Source organism: Nelusetta ayraudi, unplaced genomic scaffold, assembly GCF_046127955.1.
Source record: "Nelusetta ayraudi isolate G7.1 ecotype Tasmania unplaced genomic scaffold, CSIRO-AGI_Nayr_v1 ptg000026l, whole genome shotgun sequence".
Lineage (NCBI taxonomy): Eukaryota > Metazoa > Chordata > Actinopteri > Tetraodontiformes > Monacanthidae > Nelusetta > Nelusetta ayraudi.
The window spans coordinates 8,504,643-8,529,271 of NW_027466076.1; the positions used below are offsets into that span (position 1 = coordinate 8,504,643).

General features: G+C 46.4%; 1 protein-coding gene across 2 annotated transcripts in view; it reads left to right on the top strand.

The window, feature by feature from the left end:
* ttc28 (tetratricopeptide repeat domain 28) overlaps positions 1 to 24,629 on the top strand; it is an 84,718-nt gene that overhangs the window by 14,950 nt on the left and 45,139 nt on the right. Inside the window, exon 1 of one of the 2 annotated variants that reach the window (XM_076029586.1) lies at positions 10,219 to 10,408. The exons of the other annotated variant lie outside the window; for it this stretch is intronic. Coding sequence (XP_075885701.1) covers positions 10,382 to 10,408 — 27 coding nt within the window. The 5' untranslated portion in view covers positions 10,219 to 10,381. Of the gene's footprint in view, positions 1 to 10,218; positions 10,409 to 24,629 lie in introns of those variants that run through there. 2 annotated transcript variants of the gene reach the window in all.

Here is a 24,629-nt window from a genome sequence, read left to right on the forward strand (position 1 = left end):
GCATTAGTTCTCCCTATCATTAAACCAAACACAATTACAGGCTCATCTGTTGGGCAGCATCTCAGTGACACTGCGCCAGGAGGCCTGGCAGAGCGACTCCAGCGGGCATATGTGCCACCAACTGTCTGTCTGAACTCCCCAAAACAGCATCGCTAACAAAAAGCCCCTCATCTGGCCTACTGGGGCCTCAGTGGTCTTCATATCGTTTTGTCATCCCGCGTTGATTTTGTCAATAATTCAGGTTACGACTGCCACGTTGTTTGTCGCACAGTCTGGGCGACAAGAACTCGCGACAAAAATGACTTTATTCTTACATGAAGCAGCCAATTGTTTAAAAGGAATAGCAGCATTGTATGATTGGCTAACTCCAATGGAATCGAATAGGATTGATTATACATGTTGCACAGCGGCCAATAATAATAATGATAGTCATAAAATATTGTGATACAGTTTCGAGTCGCACTGTAAGTCTACCTTTTTGACTTTGAGGAGGACATAAGTCTGAAATTACTTATTTGTATGATATATTAATGGGTTCACCAATTCAGTTAAAATGTGATTTCTTAGGGCCCATATTCTTCTGCTGATTAGTAGTCGTGGTTTTTTTCTTTTTCTATGTTTCTTTCCTTCCAGTCACATCCAACAAAGCATTAACTTTAGCAGATTTTTGCACCAGGTTCTAATCAGAGGTCTAAACATGCTGTGTTCTGGACAATCAATCATACAGTGCTGTCAGGGAGGAAAAATGAAGCTGCAAAAATGTATCCAAGATGGTATATTTTTGGACAATCAGACGGCAATGGGGATCAGATATTTTCCATTGAACTTTATTTTCCCCCCATTAGTCCTAAATGCAAAGTAAAAAAAAAAACAGACCAATGGGTGATGTGAGCGTTGGATTAATTGATAACATAAGCAGCTGCTGCCTGGCCTCACAAAACGTGTAAACGTTTGGTCCCCTCAGCAGTCAACCCGCTAATTGCCGAACATCACAACCTCCGATAAAAAAAGAAAAAAGGTGTGAAATTCCCATTCTAAGCACCTTCTTGCCGCTCACACCTCGGCTCTCGTTATAACCGGACAAGCAAAAGCAGCAGCACTAGGAGGAGGAAGAGGAGGAGGAGGAGGGAAGTCAGCGGCTCAATGTGACCTTCACCGGCGTCCTGTGGGACCCAGGCGGGCTCGCCGTGCAGAACCCGGCTCGCGCGCCTGTCAGGTCATTTAGCCCGAGCGGCGTCGGGCGTCTGCGCGTGCGCATGCGTGTTAAACAGCACAACATGCGCAATTTAATACAACCTTGCCATAAGGCGCCATCAAATTAGCTATTAGTTCGGGCAGGAAGTGCAGCACGGAAAACATAAACAGCACAGGTAACACACACACATCTAATAGCAGCTAGTTTACTTGGTGTGTGTGTGTGTGTGTGTGTGTGTGTGTGTGTGTGTGTGTGTGTGTGTGTGTGTGTGTGTGTGTGTGTGTGTGTGTCATTGGGAGAAAATTGTCCTTTTTAAAGGCATCCCACACATCAGCAGCTTAACTGTGTGTGGATCACATTGATTTGCTACGGCAGCAGTAGAACACACTCGCACGCCCCCGCAGCGCCTTAACACGCCATTATTTCCATGATTATTATTTATTATTTTCTGTTATTTGTGTTTCAATAAACATGCCACATTGACTCTGATTCCAATTGGGTCATTTTCCTGCATGTACTCTGTGTGCATCGCTGCACTTCCGGGCAACAGTTTGAAAGACGTCTGTCTGGTTGAGGCTGCAGGAAAAGTATTTAACCTGACACTCCCGACGGGATGTCAAACTCATCCACCTGCTTTGCAGCCCGTGGAAAAGCTCTGAAAAGTCGAGTCCCGTTGAACAAGTGGCAGGAGGATCCAGGATTCTTGGTTGTTTGGCCTTGTGGTTCGCCACAGACTTCATATTAATATTAGTGCTAACCTAGTCCAGCCAAAATCCAATTTTTAGCCCATCCAGATTGAAACCAGATGGCTCTTTTGTAGTCTGAACAGTCACAAATCACATGAAATCCGAATTTTCCAAGACGGATCGAAATCACCTTCGGGAGGTGGTTTCAAATGGCATTTGGACGGATGAGTCTCAGTGTGAACAGCTCCAAACACATCGATGGGTTTTGACTGACGGTTTCGACGCAAGACCCAATGCGCCACCAGAGGGCGCCATTCCAGGTGTAACGTAAGCTGTAACGTAATGGAGCAGACAGAAGAAGTAGAAAACAGCAGTCCCTGGACAGAGGAGGAAGCTCATTGGCTCATCAGTGTGTGGGGAGATACTGCAGCTCCATTCAAGTCAAGCTCCAGGCCATGTATCGCAACAAGTGGCGCTGTCGCAATGATATGACGTCACACACTGCACACCACGCTGGACGACGCCTCCGCTCCGACGTCTTTGCCACAGCAACCGGTCCGATGGGTCAATAATGTGGGCCAGTCTGAACAGAGCGAGATCCCATTTGGACACTCGCTAAAACCAGTGTGGACAGTCAGCCCTAAAAATCGGATTTGAATCAGATTTGCCTGCACTCTGAATGTTAATGTTTGCAGTGATATTTGAATAATTTAGTTAATTGCACTAAAATGGAGTCATTACCATGATAGATCCAGAGTAAATAAATATGTTTGCTCAAGGGTATTTGCAGGCGTGTGTTTCAAAAGTAGTCTAGACTGGTCTTGCTAATCCTTAGTTGACTAGATGATCTAAATTTGATTTCTGGCTGACCTCCTGATTTTTTTTTTTTCACTATTATGACTTTGAATTTGCTGTTCAGTGAGGGAGAGAAACAGGGAAAGTACCAGACAGCACATCCAAAAAGATCCCCAAAAGATTTTCGTCCCTGATTACAGCTGATTACGATTATATAGCTTATACTAACCTTAACCCTCGCAACTTGAAAAATGGTAAAAAAGCAAAATGTCTATTCACATGAAAAGTCTCCACAATACCTTCACTGCGTAGAGCTGCTGTTGAACCTGGAGGAGGCGTGGCCGTCTAAGCCCCAGGGCTTCATTAGCCTCTCGCTGCTCCTCCGCCGGCCGTGAAGAGGTGGTCTGCGTCCCCCCTCCCCCGCCTCCTCCCCTCGCCACCGCTCTCACCCAGGTCTCCGGAGGGGGGAAAAAGATCAATCTCAAAAAAACCTGTCGGATATGTTGCCAAGAAATCAATGCCGTTTTTCTCACCGAGCTGTGTGTGCTCGGATGAACAGAAACACGTGCGCGCGCGCGCACGCAGCTGGACACGTCTGATAAGCAAACAAGCCGCCGCCTCCCTTCTGTTTGGCCCCCCCTTTGATTAGGCCCCGACTCTGACCTGCCGTGACCCCTCCATACGGCCGCTCTCGCTCAGCGCTTGACCTCTGAACTCTCCACCAGCACTCGTGTGCGTTCGCAGCCAAGGATGGGATAGTGTGTGTGTGTGTGTGTGTGTTTTATTAGACAGGGTTTGCCAATGGACGAGGGTGGGCTGGTGGGTGGATATGATTGGATTCCAATTGAATCTCCTGAAAAATAAGTGTAATCGTTATAGATAATTCATTGCAATACAAAAATTCTTTGGTTTGTAACCCAAACACAAAGATTTTATTACCGCCATTTTACAGCACATTGCTTATACTGCCATCTACTGCGCAAAGTGATGTAGCGGTCCACTTCAACCACTTGATGTAAAAGCACTTAAAATGCTTTTTTTAGTTGCAAACTTTCAATTGAAAGTTTTTAAAGATGGCAACCAGGCTGATAAGCAAAGTGAATAATCAAAGACCTACTGTCATTGTTGTTATCATTATCATTATTATTATCGTCATTAATTTGCTCTCATTACATTTAGAGAGTTTGCAGCCTTTCAGAGAGACATCTTCTGAACTTCCAATTAACTTCTAACTTCTATTGCAATTGTGACCGTTGACATTTGATAAATCTAACGTCAGACGAATCCGACAAGATGTGACTTGAGTGTGCCGCGACGTCGTTCGCGCACAAGTCGGGAAAGAAAACTCACAGAAATACCTGCTGCGACTGCAGAGTGTGTGTGTGCGTGCGTGTGCGTGCGTGCGTGTGCGTGTCGATGTATGCTAGTCAAGATGAATGGTCTCATTTACGGCAGGCGCCTGGAGGCCACACGGACTGATGCGTCAACGCCGCTGCAGACTTTATCTCTCGCTCGGACTCCGTTCGCGCAAAATAATGATAAATAAAAAGAGCACGCCGCTGCCAAGTGTGGTTAGCGCCATCGTTTACCGTTTCAACTACCCCCCCAAAAAAAAAGAAATCCCGTGGGCGGGTGCATCTCTCGATGTGATCCTGTTAATGTTCATTCATCAGCACAGGATCAGCTGCAAACCACAACTGATCACATTTTGCTGCGCGTTTCAGATGACGTAGCTGGAAAGCATTGAAACTGAACTTGAATCTGCCACAGCTGTTTATACGTCCTTGGCTCTCAAGTCCGACCAGATAAATGGCAGACACAACTGTAGTAGTAGAACTAGTGCCAGTTTCACGCTAACTTCCGACACGTGTCGGCGCGAAATCTTCCATCGCACTTAATAATTGGCAAAGGATGGTGTTTTCTCTCGCATTGAGCAACTTTATATTCCAGATTCAGAACTGCATGTGTCCTGCTGTGCTACAGTGTCTTCTCGTGTCTGATTGGACAACGTGCGCTAGCCTCACACAAAAAAACAGACCCGTACTCATTTGTGGAGTAAATACACACTAAACCTACATAAACAAACAAAGATTCCCCCCCCCCCCACACACACACACATCTTCTCTTCCAACATCATTTCCTCACTTGCCACAGAAAGAGCTCATTGATCCCAGCGTGGAACTTGAGAGAAAAAGAACGTGTGAGAAAGAGCTCCGATCCATTTCTGCTGCAGATGTTACGCAGATCTTTCATTTATTGATGGCCAGAGTGCTTCATTGGAGACGGAGTGCATACATCAGACGAAAAAGAAGAAGAAGAAAAAAAAAAACATCTGAGTGCGCAGCTCAAACTTTATCAGGTCGTCGATGGGAAGAAGAAAAAGGGACGACGCAGCAGAAACTCATTGCGTGGTTTCAGACCAGTGATTCATTTACACCACCTTATATCTTAACATGGACTTCTATTCAACTTTATCGTCTTAATCCCTTTACTTTTTATGCCCATGTTCACGCCTGTGCTCTGTCTTCATGTCCAGTCGGTGTGCTACCGGACAGCTGCTAGTTTGATCATTTTCAAAAGCAGTGCGATTCAATCACCGGGCTACTTTTCTTACTTTCCAAGCAAAAGGGAAATTCTACCTCTGTTGATTGGATTTTGCCTTCCAAGTCAGGCCTTCTGGAAAAGTGGTCGGCGTGACTGGAAAAGCAGCTGTACGTTCCGATGCAAAGTGTAAATGAAGTCCCTGCTTGTCGTGCCGCCCCGATTGCCCAACAACTGGCTGTTGGCGTGTAAACACGACTGTTTTAATCCTGGAAGGACGGCTATGAATTTTTGGCACTGGAACAAAAAGAGATCATAGACAAAGCGGATGATAAATCAATGTGTCCGCCCTGGACGCACGCACGCACGCACACACACACACACACACACACACACACACACACACACACACACACACACACACACACACACACACAAGGGGGGAGCACTGCATTTATCACTGCCAAGATGTGTGTTGAGAAGTCATGCCGGTGGTGGCAAGTGCTCCATCAAATTGACTCTCCTCACTTACCCGTCACGCCGTGCGTGTGAGTGTGTATGTTTTTGCCGTGCACTTGCCTGCTCACGCACACAACATGCCTCGAATTTGACTTTTAAAAAGATGTGGAGCCTCGTTTGCCGCCTTACAGCCGCAGACGTGGAGTTCAAGGATCAAAGGCGGGTGTTGACGTTGGTGTCTCGTTCCAGAGAAGGAAAATTTTTTTTTTTAAAAAACGGCAGGTGAACTGAAGAGCGAGACGTCTCTCCTTTTTCCGTAAATTAGATCACTGCGATGCCGGGACACACACACACACACACACACACACACACACACACACACACACACACACACACACACACACACATGCAAGCACACGTGGGAATCGGAGAGATTTATGAGGTACATATAATTCAATCATATGTTTGCAGCAGTAATAAGGAGTCGGAGTATATTAATGACCCCTGCGTCACACCGTTAACATTATTTGCATTTCTCTGGTGTCTGCGCGCATCCCGGCGCCTCCGTCTGTTTGCCGGTCGCAACAGGTCGTAAATATGCAGCTCGTAGTTTTCATGAAAAAACAATGAGGCCGACACCAGCCATGAGCATAAACAAATCTCGCGTGTTATACACACACATGCATGCATGCATGCATCAATAGCTGTTGCATTATTGATGGTGCCATTGGGGGGGGGGAGTAGGGGTTTGGGATGAAAGATCCACCGCGGTTGTCCAACACAATGGTTGAGCACCTCGTACCACCGGTGAGATGCATGTAGCATGTAGCATGTAGTGTCACCTAGCATCTGTTTTGAGACCGAAATGGCAAGAAGGAGAGTTTGATCACTCAAATTGCACTGCTGGGATGTCCTTAATCGTTCTGGTCAAGTAGTAGAAGTGTACGTTTGAAATATTCCGAGTCTGGCAACACCCTGCTCAGGGTCGTGGGCCTGAGACATTTCTGTGTGGAGTTTGCATGTTCTCACCTGTGTCTGCGTGGGTTCTCTCCAGGTTCTCCGGCTTCCTCCCACAGTCCAAAAGCATGCATGTCAGGTGAACTGAAAAATCTAAATTGCCTGGATAGGTGTGTGTATGAGTGTCAATGGTTGTTTGTCTCTATGTGGCCCTGTGATGAACTGGCAACTTGTCCGGGGTGTCACCCTGCCTTCGCCCTATGATAGCTGGGATAGGCTCCAGCGGATCTCCGTGACCCTGAGCTCGGGAAGAAGCAGGTATTGGAAAATGGATGGATGGAAGGATTGATGGATGAATGGATGGATGGATGGAGGTGTTAGAATAGCCTAAAAACTGAAGTGATGTAGCTTGTCCTGTACAATAAACAGACTAAACAGCTGACCAATGAAGATTTGCATTTGCATTGTTTCACATATTCACCTACTGGCATGAGAGTTACCAATGGAAGACATGATTAATCTCAGGTTATTTATATAGCGAAATAAACAGAAATGACATGAACACATATAGTTAATTTCATCCCTCTGGAGAAGATGGTGTAGAAACGTCTGTAATGGGCAAACCTGTTCAAACCAACACATTTTTACCAACCAACAGTTTGGCTGTCTCTTCGAAACGGACCAATCAGATCGCTCTGCTGCCAGTTAGAGGTAACAGCCCAGCCCAGCACTTTTTTTTTTTTTTTTTTTAAAGATTAATTAATTAATCTATTAATTAATCTGGACAAAATAAACCTGTGTACGTATTTATGTTGAACAAGCATCACTGCCTTCATCGCAATGCATATTTTAATGCATCATCATATTTGAGCGAGGCTAATTAATGAGCCTTATGATGATGTGATGGCAGGTGTGTAGGCACTGGAGAATCCCAGTATACGCAATGAAAGGAGGCATCAGTGCAGAGACCAGGAAAAAAAAAAGAAACCCATCTGTCCCGCTCCTCCGGTAAACCCGACACGTTACGCCCATATTACATCACCGCTGTCTGCCTTGATCTCTCTGCCCTGTTGTCTTCCAGCAAGTGTGTCACATTTCATTTCCGGCGTGAGGCTAATTAGGGGCAGGCCAGCAAAAGGTGCGGTGGTCTTAGGAGAGCGGTGCTGCGCGGTGCTCTCATCTCACGGGCAGGTGACCCCGCAGGTCTCCAGTGGTGTGATAAGCACTCCACACTAAAGTCGTGTGGTGGAAGCAGTTTGACGCTTAACTTTGAAACGTGTAAAGGAGAAGATGTGAGTGTATTGCCATTGTCTTTGTGGTGTGTTTCAGCAAACATTGGAAAAAAGTCCAATTCAGGATTGATTATGTAACGCTGACAAGCTCGTTTGTCATGATATCTGATCTCTGTTTTTTACGGTCAGCCGTATTTCAGTGTGATCTTCTGAAAATGTATGGGTTGGAAAATTCAACCTGTTTCTTTAACTGGCGAGTCAGTATCTCACTAAAGACAACAGTGCTCGCCAGCTGGGCAGAACTCCACGCCGCAGGACCAAAACATACACGTAAAAAAAAAAGCCTGTAATGTTCCCATTTGCACAGCTCGGGCCTTATTTCACAGCGATGGCATTTACAGTAGAGGCTTCCTGGTTACCTGGGAGCGACTCGTCGCCTTGCAGCGACAGCCCCGCTAATAATCAAAGTCTTGGCAGAGCTGGAAGCTGTAATTCTCCTCCCAAAGTAATTCACGCACGCTCCTTGTTTTTTCTTTCCTTCCCCAGGAGATTTGCTTTGTTTGTTAAATGACTGACAGGCGCATTCGGAAGTGACACCTCTGAATCATTGCACTCGGATGTGTGCGCGTGTGTGTGTGTGAGTGATCCTATTATTGGAATTGAGGTTAGTGATCTCCATCCTTCACAACAATTTACCCTCGCTGTGACTGTGCGAAGTTCATTTCTGCTATCGATCGGAGGAAGCCGTCACAAGAACCCTCGGCTGGTGCGCCTCAATGCAGTTCATTTAGCTGGGAATAAAGGCCCCCTGTAGGAAAATTGTCCCTGGTAAGCCTTTGATCAACGCCTCCTCTGCTCTTGTCTTGCTTTCTTCACGGAGGTCAGAGGATCCCGGGGTCTTTCCCGCTTTCTCCCGCCCTCTCAACTTCCCTGATCCCTAATAATATTGCCCTCAGCTCCGGTTTCACACAAAGCCTCCCTCTGCCACCCTGAGCACAGGGAGAGACAGAGGTCCCGTCCACACGGGAACGTTTTTTTTAGAGAGGTGTTGGGTTCTCACATGGATCACGTCGCTCGCTCTGGTGCTGTTCACACAGCCCTTGGAGACGAGGACCTCTGTGATGTGGACTGCCGTGCTAACATCACAACGCTGCGAGGATCCAAAGTTGCTTCGGGAGACACTAAAGTACAACTCTGATTGGGAATGAATCAACACAGAGCACCTGAAGCAGAGGGACTTTGTTGCTAAAAGCTGTTAGCCGTGTTTTCCCTTGATTGTTCTCTAAACACACTCTATCTCATAGGACATGTTTTTTGCAGAAAATAGAGGTACGGTCTTTTGTGTATTTGTCCTCGGAATCACCCTCCTGTTGTTGTTTCTTTTGAGAAGCTATGCAATGCAACAGGATTTCACACCGTGCCATATTCGAACGATAAGCGCATCATGTGATCTGTGGACGGAAACAGGGAAGTTGACTGTAGTTTTTGGGAGAGCCCCTTCTTGAATTGCCTGCAGCGACGCCTCGTTCAAGACTCATTTTTGCAATATGTTGGAGTTTGTTCGTATCAAGTTCTATTTGAAAATAAGCAAGCTAGCATGTGACCTGTAAATGCAATTATTCTTTTTTTTTTCTTTCTTTCTTTTTTATAGCCCAAATAGCACCTCATGTTGTTGTTGTTTTCTTCTTCACAGAGGTCAATCTGTATTTCTAGGCATGTATTTTTTCCTCTAACCTATAATTTGACTTGTAAACACAGACAAGCTGTTTCGATTGAAAATTTGCTAATTTAGTTGCCCAAAAACGCCACGTCATGCAAGGATAAGATCTTTTTTTTTTTTTTGCGGGAGATGGATGTTTTTTGTTTGGTTTAGAAAGTCGCGTAATGCCACGGGTGTAATTTCTTGTTGCTCTGTCATTTTGCGCAATTTTCAAGTAGTTGCAAACGCTCGAAGTGTGTGTGTGTGTTTCTGTTGTGTGTGTGCGTGTGTGTGAGAGAGAGAGAGAGAGAGAGAGAGAGAGAGAGAGAGAGGAGAGAGAGAGAGAGAGAGAGAGAGAGAGAGAAGAGAGAGAGAGAGAGAGAGAGAGAGAGAGAGAGAGAGAGAAAGAGAGAGAGAGAGAGAGAGAGAGAGAGAGAGAGAGAGAGAGGAGAGAGAGAGAGAAAGAGAGAGAGAGAGAGAGAGAGAGAGAGAGAGAGAGAGAGAGAGAGAGAGAGAGAGAGAGAGAGAGAGGTGCATTAGAGTGAGAGCAGATAGAGTTATACGGGGTGAGACAGAAGGGAGAGAGAGGAGGGGACGGGAGTTGGATGATCGTCTATCGGTCCACGGACTCCTCGGAGCTGCCGGAGCCGCCGCCGCCGCCGCCGCCTCAGACCGATGATGCTCCTCCGCAGAGCGGGTGACCGGAGCGCGGAGTCTCCCGCCGTCACGAGAAGCGGATTATAACGGAGCGGCTCCACCTGCACCGGCGCGGCGGCTGTCGTGACACATTGATGTTGCACACATCTGCACGACAAATATGATGAAATGGCAGCCCCGGAAGAAGGTGAGTGAGGGGGTCTGGCTGTAAAGTTGCGGGGATCATGTGCGGGAAGCGTGCGTGGCAGCGCTCCGGAGCAACAGGGGGCTGTTTGTGTTGAGTTTGACACTTTCTGGGACGATATGAGTCCCACAAAGACACTGCTGCAGCATGTCTGTGCAGGATCATCATCATGTAGAAACGAGAGTTGACGGGATGAAGATTTCCCGTCAAAGCAGAGTTGCCCAAACTCAGGGTGGGGACCCAAAATTGGGTCGCTGAGTCACCGGTTGTCAGAATAGCATGCGTAGAAATTATGACGCAAGGATTCCTTTCCATATTAAAAAATAATAATAATAAAAAAAAAAGCTCTATGATGTTACATTTAGTAAATCAGATCTGTTGCTTTCTAATCTCCCAGTTCTAGTTGAAGTTCATGGTGGTTCAGGACAAGAGCCTTATTCTGCCATTAGCGAATATAAATATTTTTATACTTTGTTCTTTTTTATTATTAATAAATCACCTCTCATACATTTTACATTGAACGCTTGCCTGTTTCTATCAGCATTTTTTGAGATTATGGATCATTAGCATTGTGAGCACCTTGATCACCATCATTCTTCTGGTCCTCAAGGTGAAAACCTTTGGGAATAAATCCCTTTGAGACACGAACTGTATTTTTCTAAGCCACCTGCTTACATTTGTGTTGTATTGTCAAGAGTGCAGCTGGTGACCTAAACAGCCCGCTGCTGAACATCTCGTCATGTTCGTGTTGTTCAGACACGACACAAGTTAAACAGTGATGATTCTCTCGATGGTTTGTCCGCTGGTCAGTACCACATCATCTTTTCACTGCGTCGGAAAGTGTGCTTTGCGGAAGGGCAATATTGGAGAACCCCCTCCGTTGGCCGGGTGGGGCCTGGAGTTAGCGGGGATTTTGACGCCTAACTACATTTGTTTCTGGCGCAGAGATCACAGGGAGGCAGTGACACACTTCCTGTGGAAGGAGCGCGAGCGCTGATCTTGAAGTGCTGGATGAAGCTGTAACGCGAGGCGAGCTCCCAGTGGACTGTGGTAACTGATCGGGCCTGACTGTCAGCTGCTCGGCTGCTAATGGAAGTGATGAGAGGAGGAGAAGAACCAGAGTTCCTCTGCAAACGATACCGTAGCTGTCTCAGTGTTGAGGGAGTTTTTTTTTTTTTTTTTTTTACTTGTTGTTTTTCCAAGCGTTGTCGTTGTAATCTGGTTTGTAATGGACATAAGAATATTCATCGACATGGAACGAGGATCTGAAAGTGTCAGTTTGTGCTGTTTCTTGGCGTCCACTGGTCTGATATAAGCTTATAAAAACATTTCTATTGACATGAGGAGGGCAGGTCCCCTTGTAATAAGGTATTATTTATTTATCTACTGTAGGCCTGGATGTGGTTGGGCCTTTTGATTTTACAAAGAGACTATGAAACATTATGATGAGGCATCAGCAAACAGTTGCGCTAACACCACTCTATGTGACTCTTCTTAAACCCCTCTGACAGTACTTGTATGTGGCCCAGGCGTTGTTTTTTTTTTGGCGGGATGGCTAACTGATTGGCTGGCTGATTGGCTGGCTGATTGGCTGGCTTGGCCGGCCAGGATCATCCTGGCGTGCATCAGCCACTGTAGCTTCCAAGCGTCTTTTGTTCTCTGCGCTGGCCTATTTACCAGGTATTAGGGATTGTGCATCACTATGTCGATTCAGTTTTTAAAAAAACAAACAAACAAACAAAAATGGTTGGCATGTCATTTATGTGTTTTATGATAAAAAAAAATTCAGATGGAAATTTTTAAGCAACAGTTCCTGTCCATAAACGGAACATGGGAATCCTCACAGAGGTTAAAGAAAAAGCTTTCCCGTCTTAGGTCCATTTTGAGATGTTTATTTGGGCAGGAGGCAGAGCATGTTTAGCTTTAACAGTAGTTAAAGTTAGAGATGATTTTGGACCTTGAAGTTGCGAAAGGATGGCTGATCTGCAGATCTGTTCCGGTTCAGTCCTTTGTGTGACATCACAGACGGCTGATTTCCAGTACTATGTCTTCAGCCACTTTCTAAAAAGTGGAGCGAAGCAGTAAGAGGATGGACTTTCCTCGTTTCTAAAGGGGTTGACTGGCTATAGACAAGCATTCTATTGTTGACAAAGCAGAGTTAACGCGTTTACTGTCGGATTATTTTTGGAAACAAGATGACTGCTTCGTTCCAAATTACACAAAGGGCTTGAACTCAAACACGAAAAGGTCAACTTTGTGGAGTTAATGCTCGAATTAATGACGGCTCCCGTCTGTGGCTCCACGCTGACCTGACATCTCGCTCTGCGCGTGTTGCCTGAGGGTCCTCGCAGGGTGACGAAAAGCTTCAAAAGAGGCTCGGCGGACCGCTTGCGCTGCACGCATGCGCTTGTGTTTTTATGCGGCTGCAGTTTTTTATCCGCGGCGTCTCTTAACAGCCTCCCGAAGGCTTTGGAAATTGTGGAGTCGCCACTCTGAATGTAGTTGGAAGGATGAATATTTAAAGCAGTTAAAGGGTTCTTAGCAGGGAGTCGGGGGGTGCTTTTATTTTGAAGCCTCAGATGTGGGAGGAGACCCCACGCTCTGGTCTCCGGGCTGGTATTTTCTAGCGTCTGAGCATCTTGTGGAGCTGCGATGTGTTGCTTTGAATTGTGCGAGATGCCAAAGAATCGATACTCCCTCGCTGCTCAGCGCTGTGTGCGACGCGTAAAGACGTCACATGAGCGGTAAAAACACTCGCGGAGGCCGTTCTCATTCAAACGTTTTGCTGGCACAAGCGTTTTCCCTCTGGGCCGTCTTATCTTTGAAAGTTCAATTCGGTTCAATTAAAGGCAGAACAAGAAGCAACTTGGAGGAACGGAACGATATGGGAGGATCTGGGAGTGAGAGGAACTGGAATACAAATTTTTTAGAATGAGAAGTAGTCGCTTTGGGACCAGTACTCTCCATAAGAAGGCACTGGTGCCTCTTTTATCTGGCCAGAGGACTGGTTCACACTCAAACAGGCCAGTGGAAGCTTAGTGTATAGAAGGAGAGGAGAAGTGCACAGAAGTATAGAAAAGAGAGACAAGGAAGGGATGTGGTAGTTGTGTGCTATATGGGCATAGGGGTATAGTAGGTTGAGACGCCCTTCAATTTTTCACTCTTTGTCATGGTGCAGCTGTGTGCTAAAATCAATTAATCAGAAGAAATGGACAGCACCTGAGTTAGATATACAAGTGTGACAGCTGAATACTGATGACCATGTGATATTTCAGAGTTTATTTTGTAATAAGTCTGCCAAAATTTGTGTTTTTCTGACAATGTTGGGTGCTGTGTGTGCTTGAACGAGGAAAAAAAATGAAATGAATTGATTTTAGCAAATGGCTGCAATATGACAAAGAGTGAAAAATGTAAGGGGGTCTGAATACTTTCCGAACCCACTGTAGCTCACAACACTCACATCTTAGCTATACATGTACAGTACATATTGCAAATGTATACAGATACGCAAACATAGCTCACAACTACCACATATATGGTGTAATTTGAATTTAAACTCGCTGCTGCTCGGCAGTGCTGTGGCATTTTTCACATCATTTATTCATGCTGTTTACGGCGTCAACAAGTTGGTTACATCCCCACGAGCGGCCCAAAGACACGGCCGGAGAAGTTGGTTAACGGCGTGGTTTGTCTCATATGTTGGAAGCAGCCCCCCCCCCCCCCAAAAAAAAAAAGAAAAAAATAAGAATGTAGGTCAGCTGCGTTGCTGCCAACTGCTGTAAGGTTGTTGTCCTGGCTGCTAATTATCTTTGGCTGCAGCTTTAGCGCCTGTTAGCGTTGCTAACGAGACAGGTATTTCCTGCAAGGTGTTCAGCGAAACGTTGCAGGAGGAGTGATTTCTCAGAGAGAAAAAAAAAAGGAAATCAGTTCGCCCTGAAAATGCTCAAGATATGCTGGTAAAATCCAGGAGGCTAAAAAAAACATGTATGTATGATTTTTATATATTAAAGATGAGTTGTTGTTTTTTTTTCAATAATTCAAAATTGCACCTAATTTTATATGTATCTACTAATTGATTTTGCTAGTTACGCACATGTTCCATGACTTATTCAGCCTATGTTAATCTCAGCCTCATTTGAGCAGCTCTGTGTGTCTCCTTGTGTCAGTGGACTTGCTAGCTTGAGGATGTCACTCCCGGAAACAATGAGTTCATACTTGTTTCAGAGACTCAGCAGCAGCAGCAGCAGCAGCAGCAGCAGCAGCAGCAGCAGCAGCAGCAGCAGCTCCCAAGAAGTTTCTCTGCCTCTCCCCCCCTCCCCTCTGGGGACTTTCTATTTACCCGACAGGAGCCTGAGAAGCATTTCATATTTCCACGCGGTCAGACTGGCGATGGCGCTCGCTGTAATGTGTTTACTTACGATGCAGCTAAGCCGCTTAAGGCCACACTTCTGCCTCTGGCTGAAAGACTCCTCAGCCTGGCGACAAGAGCCCGTCTCCACTGGAGGATAAACATTGTTTGCATGTGTCCGCCAAAATAATGGGCACATTCTGTATAATCCGGTGGTGAGGATGCACCGCGGGCTGCTCTTTATGTACTCTTAAGAGCCATTAGGCGTGGCGTGATGATAGAAGCCCGGGGTGGGGGGAAACACTGCGACAAACATGATCCTCTCCTTCAATAGTGGTCTTTTTTTTTGTACTGGGTGGACAGGGCTGTGGCATTACAGAGGTAAGTCTCTGTTTTTAATCATGTTGGGCCTTATTTCTGCCACGCTCTTTACGACGCTAAAGGGCAGCGTGCAGGTCAGAGACCTCAGTGACGCATTGTGTCGGGAAACAATGTGGGACTAGTTTTTCATAATAACACGCCACTCCGGAGTGACTTCTGGGGCTGTTTTTGCGCTTTAATTTTGAAATGTTGGAGCCACAGCTGTGATGTTCTCCAGGGACGGACATCAGATCTACAACAGAACAGGATTATTGCTGAGACTTCTTGATGTTTGAAACCCTGGAAGACATCTGGGAATTCTTCTGTGTGCACTTTTGCATTTTAGGAATTCTGCAATTCCGTTTGCCTGGAAAAATAAGAATTGAAGCCATGTTGACCGTCCGAGAGAAAAAAAGTTCTCAAGCAACACTTAAGTCAAAACCAAAGCATTGTTTGAATTTTTAAAGATCCCCCTCTCAGCGGGCGACATTCTACAAACAAGAATGGGAAACTGCCCAGTGTTGTTGGGATTACCCCATAAAACTAATCCAACTACTGATTACTGATTACTCCTTTAAAAAAGAGTAATCCAATTACTTATTTAACTACTTTCTTTCATAAGCAATACATTACTAATTACCTTAGTTAAAAAAAGATCACGTAACAGTTGCTCAGTGCTTTGGAATGAACTTTATTAAAGTGCAAATTTTGCAATTCCAAATATTGCCTCTGTCCTCTTAACATGAATGAATGTTCGCTCTCTGAACGCAGACTGCACATTTTACAGAACAAACTCATGTACAGCGCTGGTGCCTTCTGCACAGGCCATATTGTTGAAATAATTAGAAGCACACTTGTGAAAACGTCTCTACTGTGCAGAGTACGAGTATGAGGTTCGACGTGGATATTTTCGAAGTTTTCGCACAACGAACCACAACATTCTCTGATTTAGACGAGATGAACTCAAAATAATGTTTGTGTTTCCAGCTGTCAAACGCAATTGCTGTTTTTTCCATTGTCGCTGCCATGCTTGTTTTGGTGCGTGGTTGCATATCCGTGGCGTTCATCAATCTGCGACATCGTTGTTTTCGGTTGTTTTTCTGAATTTCAGACATTTTGTGGATGAGACACTTTTAGCTTGTAAAATATTTTGGAAAAGTCACGGAATCGTGACCTGATAAAGCAATTATGATATAATTACCAGTTTTGCCACAGTAATCCCGTTACATTACTCTGTTACTAAAAAAAAGTAGTTTAATTACAGTTGTGGATTACTTGGTAATAGATTACTCGCCAACACTGTTCACCCCTAGAGTCAAAGCGCAGTGGACACTCTAAGGCTGAAGGTAACAGACTTGGCAGCAGGCAAGTGTACAGTATCAAGCGCAAGGAAAAACCCCAAAAGTGAGCAGTGTGTGTTCAGCATACAACAGGCAGCAATCCATCCGACTCGTCCTTGTGCCTCTCCGCCTCGTTATGAGTTTTGCATACAGAAACGGAATGGTGCTCACAGGAGTTCCCTGCAAGGTGACCAAAACGAGACCTTCCCGGCGCATCGTCCCGGTGGGCTGAGAAGACAACTGTACCCCAGGAGCTTGTCTAGTCGAGAGAGCTGCACACCCCACCCCCTCCATCCCTCACCTCCCTCCCAGCCCGGCGGCCTCCGGACGTCTCACTCCGCTCCTCCTTTCTCTCTATCTGCCCATCTCTTCCTCCTCTTGATATCCCTCCTCTGCTTATTTCACGCCTATCAGCGCGTCTGTCTGAGGGGAAAGTGTCTGCGATGGAACCCTAATCTGTCCCATGGTTGATATTATCCCCGTTCGCCCTCTCTCCTCCTGCCGCAGCAGCTCCCCCACTCCCTCCCTCGCTCTCCCTCCCTTCCTCCCTCCTTTTATGGCTCCCCCGGAGCGGCGCCTACGAAACATTTGTCTTCCTTTCTATGCACATAAGCGGAAAACAGGCGAAAAGCCGATGATGCACGGCCGCCGCCCATCTCGCCACCTCCTCCTGTTACACTCCCGTTTTCTCGCTGCTCAGTCTTCGGGTCGGAGCCGGCGGCGGCGGCGCCGCGCGTCAGCTCGCAAGCCTCCTCCGCAGCCGACACCTACCGAACCGGAACAGAAGGGGCGTCACCTCAGCCGCACTTCATCCGTCTGCAAACACTCCCTTTGTCTGCTAAAGTGTTTTAAAGATGTCTTTGTGTTCGGCACAAGCGGAGCTTTTACTCAACTTTTTTCAAGGGCAGGGGAAGGGGAGTGGGGGCGGGGGGTGCATTGCATCATCATAACGCTATCATTCGCACCGAGAGGGGTTTTGCTGCTACTCGCAGGGTATTGACTTGGTTTTTAGAGCAGCAGGTAGAAAGATTTGCATGTATTAAGATTGTTGTGCAGGCCGCCCACCCAGGACACAAGGGGCGTGGCCCAGAGGGCGTGGGACATCACTTCCTACTCCGGATGCCGTGACGCTGCTGGTTTTATACGTGGCGGGAAAAAAAATTGTCTAATAAGCTCAATTTTGCGTGTCTCCTTTAAGTTCTCCAACATCCTGTCGTGTCAAATATTTTCGGTTCAGCTTTGGCTCTGTCATTTTGATGCAGCATTTTCCCAGCATTAGTCGATATAAACTCGGAACTACCTGCTTTTTAATTGCTTTTCCCCACTTTACGTGCACTTTATTGTTAGTGTGATTAAACCTCGGGGTTTGGAAAAAGCGTCATATGGGAAATGGTTGTATGCATGTCCGTGCGTGCCTGAATGGCTTATGGAAATTTAAAGAAATAATAAATAATATATTTAAAAAAACAAATGAGGTTTAACCATTTAGTGTGGAGGAGGGCAGACAAAGAACACGTACTCCTGTTGATTGGCTTATTTAAATGAGCTGTGTGTCGCTGTCATGGCAGATAAGGCAAACTCATTATTTGTGTTGGTGCAACACCTCCTGATAGGTGTGTGTGTGTGTGTGTGTGTCACGTGTAATTAACAGATAGTTTTGCGCCGAACGCTCATTCGCTATTTCATGTTTATGGATCAGAGGAGCTGGAATGTTGGGCAAACCAGTGGACCTCGTCGTCATTATTCATTTGATCATTTTAGTCAATCGTTTTAAGACACCAGAGTGGTCCGTCTGTCTTTTAACATCAAGAAGCAAGGCTGTATATGCATGGTGGTCCGCCCTTTGTGATGTCACAGAGGGCACTGATGACCAGGTGATGCCGCTCCTCTCCAGCCAGATGTCCGCTCCTTCCTCCCTTCACTCTTTGTCAAACAAAACCTCGGTTTCAACAATCCCCAAAAACTGGGAATTTTTGCAGGAGGCTGCACACAGCGGGCTAAATATGTTTGAGTATGAACACATACTCTTCATATATTCTCAATAAGGCTACTCCAAGAGAGTCCTGGTTGAAAAGTAAAGATCCGGTAAAGCTTTCGGAAGAGCTCCGCACGAAGCCAAAACCCAGCGTCGCCTTTCAACATTAACTCAAACACGCGCTTCCCCCACTTGCGGCCTGTGTTGCGCGTCTCGTCTCGCGTCTCTGATCTCCCGTCCCGCCGATCACTCTGCACACACAGGCACGTCAGAGACATGCGTACGTCAAGCCGAACCCGGAGGTTCCAGCGAGCTGAACGCGTCTCCGGAGCTGCGCTTTTGATCAGGGCTGCCTCTAAAGTTTCTGTTCCATAACGGAGAGCGAGAGAGAGGAGTACCACGGAAAGGCAACGGCCGCACCGTAATGGCACTAACAGAGCGGAGGCGGGGATCGCGTGTCCGCGTGATTAGCAGCCGAGGTGGTGAAAGTTGCCCCCGAAAGTATCCTTGGAGCCGACCCAATTAGCATGTGTTTGCGTAGTTTCACCGTGCGTCAGGGTATCGTTTCACTTTTCCGTGAAAAGATTAAAGCGGTGACGATTTAAAAAAATGTAAATAAAAATCGTATAGCGGAAAGACGTGTGACAAGTTATGACTGTGTTTTAATTTGTTGTCCAGAGAACTGCTGGACTTTTTGAAACAGTAGTAAAATAACCAAAGCAGCAGTTTAAGGAGGACAAGAGACAAGAGGACTGTTGTACATTTGACTGACAGACGTGGTGTGTATAGAAAGTCATTGCCTTGTTGTCAGCAAAGCAGAAGGTTGTACTTAGTAACCCATGTATTAAGCTGAGGAAACCACTAAACACATGATTTAATTCTGATACACAATATCTGGCTGCTGTCTGCTTGTCTCTGTGTGTGTGTGTGTGTGTGTGTGTGTGTGTGTGCGCGTGTGCGCGCGCGCACGCTGCCTGCTCCGCTCGCTGCTTTGGCTCAGCGAGGCAGCAGCGGGGAGGCGCAAATGTCACACTTTCCCAAAAAGACCAATTGGGTCGAGAGTGGAAAAGTGTCTGGGGAACTTGGGCAGGAAGGAGGAGAAGATCTGGAAGTCACTTCACAATATGAAAGTGCTGACTGAAGAGGTGGAAAACGCTCACCGAGGGTTCCGCAGTCAGGCCGTCTCTCGGAGGGCTTTGCAGTGACGTCTGTTCGATTTTCTTTTTCTCTCTTTTTGTGTTGGCAGTGTGTTGCAGACGTTGTCTTTGCAACGCACAGCATTGTAAATCACTCGGTTCCGTTGACTGTACGCAAAGATGGACGGAGTCGGCATGACCTCACGCACTGGTTTGGCGAAAAGCTGGAAGTTTCCACATTTGGATGTGTGGGTGGCCCCGGAGGTGGGCAATGATTGGAGCGCGAGCCCCCAACACCCCAGTAAAGCTGACTAAAGTTGACTGCTAAACTTAACTAAACTAAACTTGCCACGCCTGCAACTTTACAGCCATTTCCACTCAGAATAAGACTAAATCGGACAAAATGGTCAATAGATTTTTTTTCCATCAGTTTAGACTAACAAATAATTTGGACCAGTTTATAACGGTATGAATTTAGGTCTCAGTCTTTTTGCAACCAATCTTGGCGGTTCCTACTGTCCAGACGATGGAATGCAAATTTTTGGAACCTCTGCGTCTGCCTCCTTTTTGAAACCTGAAGCTCTGCCCATCTTTTAATACAGTCCGTGGTGGGTTCCCTCAGTTGGTCTGTGTTTCAATTTTAATTGAATCTACTTGGGTCCGGTTTTGTTCCGGCCCACCCAATTATACAATTCCTGCCTACGCCACTTGTTCCACTTGCTTGTTGTCGTAACTGTAACTTCTGTTCTGTCGGTCCTGTAGGATCCGTCTCTGTCCGATCTCCCACACCTCCCCCACGCTTTGTTCTGGGGCTCAGATTTCCAAAAAGATAACACTTTGTAAATCGAGACACGTCAGGAGAGTCGGCACGCGCTCGTCCTGGCTGCCGTGCTGTGACAATCTGCTGAGAGGGGTTCAGCGAAGTTTCACTGGAAGAGGAAGTTGTCTCACCTGCATGTGCCGGGTTGCAAAGTGGTGATGCACCCATGTGCTGGATCCATCATCTCAGTTTTGCGACTTTTCGAAAGAGACGTCAATCAGGAAGTAAATGTGCGTCTAACATGAAAAACAACGCCGTGTTTTGCGGCAACATGGCTGAAACAGCTGAGCCGCGAGTCTCCCAGATGCCGAGTGTAATACGAGTCGCTCATGTAGGTGTTGGCCGCTTGGTGAATTATCACTTCCCATGCAACACAACATGCAACACGCAGAGAGCGAGGGTCTAATTACCTTAGTGGGGAGTCATTAGTGGTCCGTGTTCGTCTGTGAGTGGGTTAGTTCCTCTTCCCACCAGTAATCCGGTCTCTCTCGGATGATTTGGCTTCGATTCCGATAGTGAAACACTTTGGGAAACACATTGGTGGCACCGTTAAACCACTCTGACCTGGTTGTTTTTTATAATCTGTCATTATCCAGTCAGTTTTATTTCATTTTGCCTAATAATTCGTTTTTACTGCTAATCCCCCACTTCAAAAAAAAAATCATGGCTAAGGGTGACACATGCATTAAAACATCTCACCAACAAGCCCAACTGAACCAGTTTGTGGGTTTTTGTGCCACTCAACTGGTTACATTGAAGACGGCTTTTCCTCAGACCGGCCCCCAAGGGGAATGTGGGAGAAATCCGAGGAAATAAAACGATAGGACCGCCATAAAAACAAATAGAAGGTGCATCAAAAATACAGGGCCCCCCCATCACTCTGAATCACTGAGGTTGTTCCTCTGCAACGAGACGGTCCCATTAAGGAGTAATCGGAGGAAATGACACCCGAGCTGTGTTTTTTATGTCCAGCGTAGTCCTCAATTTTGTTTCGGTCGCTGTTGGAAGTGGAAGCTGGTGCCGATCTCGGGAAATTCTGCCTCAGCCTCAAGTGATGGCGAGCTGGTGGTTTTAACCTTTGGGCCGCGTGAGGCAAAGACGGATGCAATTACCGAGGAATCTGGTCGACATTCGATCTGGTAATCAATAGAATTGGAATGAAACAAAATGTTATTTTCTCTGACATGGCTCACAAAGAATATGTATAAATAAAATGCCATTGGGGTAATTATTACAATCAATTCATTCCTTTGTTTATTGTTCTTTCCAAATGCTTTTCATTTTTACCACGGTTTACTCCTCTGTGTTTATCATCTATTAATATTCATCATAATTGATACAGGCCATATTTGAATCATCAGGGACTCTCCCTGTTGACACAGCTATGATGGAATCTCTCCCACCGCTCCGTGCAACCTTTATATCTCATTTTACCACCTCTCCATTATCACCCGCCCTCCGTCTGCTCCGACCCTCTATTAATCTGAGCCCTTCGCAAGGGCCCGGCGCTCATTTTTCCCCCCGCCAGGTATATTTGCTCCTTGGCGGTCAAGGGTCGCCGAGGCAATCTTACCATCGGTCTGCTCGCCGCCAAGGAGCACGCACACATAAATATGGCTGCCGCCGGTTGAGTGACAGCCTAATTACCCGACGCGAGGGAGCCAAAGCCACTCTGCTGTACTGCAGTTAACACGATCAGAAGGCCACTTGTCCTCCTTATATTCCCCACTTTCCAATTAGGCACGCTTCTCTCGCCGGAGCCCGGCACTCCTGTGAGCGTGTGAAAGTGTGTCGAATGGATCAAGGTTGATGTTTTCTTTGTTTACATTAGATATTGCAGATGGAATGACTCAGGGTGTACAGAAAACGGACTGAGAGAAGAGAATAGAAACCCTGTGTGTTGAGGTTAGCGAATTGAATTGCGTGTGTGTGTGCGAGGCAGTGAAAATGCCTTCTCTAATTTAGGGTTCGCAGGCTGCTGTAATTCAGCCTACAACCAAGACTCGAGCCGTCTGATGGTGGCCGCACACGAGACCGTTTCAAGCTGGCGTCTGCGTCCAATTAGCTTCCTGCTAAAAGTGATGCCTCAGTGGGCCTTCCACGTTTTGGAAAGAGGCGGAAAAAAAGACGGTCTCAATGGAGGAGGAGGTGGAGCAAACACTGAGGAAGTCGGTCGCAACTTGAGGAAAGGTATCTCTGCCCCGGGTGACGTCACAATCTGCGTTTTCTGAGAAATGTTGAAAGAAGTAAAAGGTGGAGTCTGATCCCTTCACGGAAGTTAGCTAACAGGTTAGTGGCATTTACTATGTCTTGGATTTGTATTGGATTTGACCGTCGTCTGGTGTGTGGTCCCCGGACAGGATATTGTTCACGATGATGCAAGCGGGAATAATTTCAGTCCAGGTCTCGTTGTCTCTTTGCAAAAGGAGGCTCCTATTTTAGCAGAGGACGACGTCAAGTGCAGGTTTGAATCCCACGTTGTGGTGTTTGAACAGCTGTGGAGAAGTGAGGGTCCTGAAGAGCAGATAAAACGAGAACGATGCGTCAGCTGGCTCTCTGTGTTGACCTCCAGACATCAGATATCAAAGGCATATTGAAAAACGCTCTCCATAGTCTGGCCCTCGCCTTGTTGACGTACGCTTAAACATCATTAACGCTGTTGCTTTGATCCAGTGGCCCTGACCGAAATAGCAAATTAACCGCCCCGTATTTTTGTAACCAGCAGCAGGCTTGCACCTTAAATATCACATATTTTACAACTCATTACTCCAGCCAGCTCTAGCCTATCTGTCTGCTCTCGTCCAAGCTCTTTTTGATTAATGGCCACAAGGAGTCACGAAAAAAAAGCCAATATAACTGATAAGCACAATAAAATACTGCTTTATAAATTGGCTCTCAGGCTCTCAGTGTTACACTTCTATTTGTTTAGACACTTATTATTATTATTTATTCAAACAGCTACCCGCTGTTTGCTGACATTTGATGGTCAGCGAGCAGGGCCACAGCGGCGTTCCCTTCAGCACTCAGCAATGTCTCCGGTTCCTTTAAGTGTGGAAACCAAGTCAAGAAGTTGCGACACGTCAAAACAAACGGAGCTCAGCCGTTGCTCAGTTTGAGGTGATTAGTCGGGCGAGTCCAACTTCACCTCAGTGTGTCCCCAGTCACATACGTGAGGTTTACGCTGAGCGGTAATCCAAGTGTATCAGTCAAAAAGTCTCATCTGGACCAAGGGACCCTTGGGCACACTTCCAAATGAGCACAACGACTGCTGATGTGGCACGAGTAGCGTGTTAGCTAGTACGTCCTAGCTCGCTAAGTGGCACATTGATCGCATTTTCTCCTGAAATGTCACCAATGCCGTTTACTGTCTGCAGTTAAGTCGGCCAAAATAATAGCAGTGAGATCGTTTTCACTTTCATTGGGTACAAAATGACCGAACACCGTAGCTGTTAGCCACACATGCACCGACTGATTTCACCCCCAACGGATTGGCCTTTATGATGGTTCTGCAATGATTTGAGAAAGACGTAACCTGGGACCGTGTGCATGTTGACTACATGGTGAGTTGTGCTGTTGGGACTGTGCAGTGGAAGGCACAACAAGACAGGCTCTTATTTTTGCTTCACTTAAAGTGCGACGGCGCTCCAGTGCTCATAAATATTTCCGTCTTTGTTGGGACGCTGTGTTTTCTTAAAGACTTCTGGGAGGCTTCAGCTTTGCTCTCAGGTTGCTGTTGTTGTCTGGTTACATCAGCGATTCCTGGTCGGTAGGATGGCTTCACTGGTCTACGACTCACGGTTGTCTGTCAGCATTTACAGGTACTCCGACGCTCACACCTGCACGCAGAAGAAGAAGAAGAAGAAGAAGAAGAAGAAGAAGTGTGCACTGAAGGTCTCTTCATCCACTGATGAACAAAAGGATTTGAAGTCAACCAAAAACTTGTGTGTTCCCCCAAAATATGTCTATAACCCAGAACACTGGACTGGTTTGTGCAACCAAACCACGCGTGCCAGCCAACAGCTGGCTGTGTAACATCTTTATTGGTCCCAGTGGAAACAGCAGTTATGGCCACTCCAACTCAATTATTGCTCCTTAGCCAGTGTCCCAGTGAAACCATTATGAATATTCATGGACATTAAGCAGGACAGTTGGCGTGCACGTGTGTGTGTGTGTGTGTGTGTGTGTGGGTGTGTGTGTGTGTGTGCATGTGGCTGTTATTCCAAATAGTGCACTTGTATCTGTAAT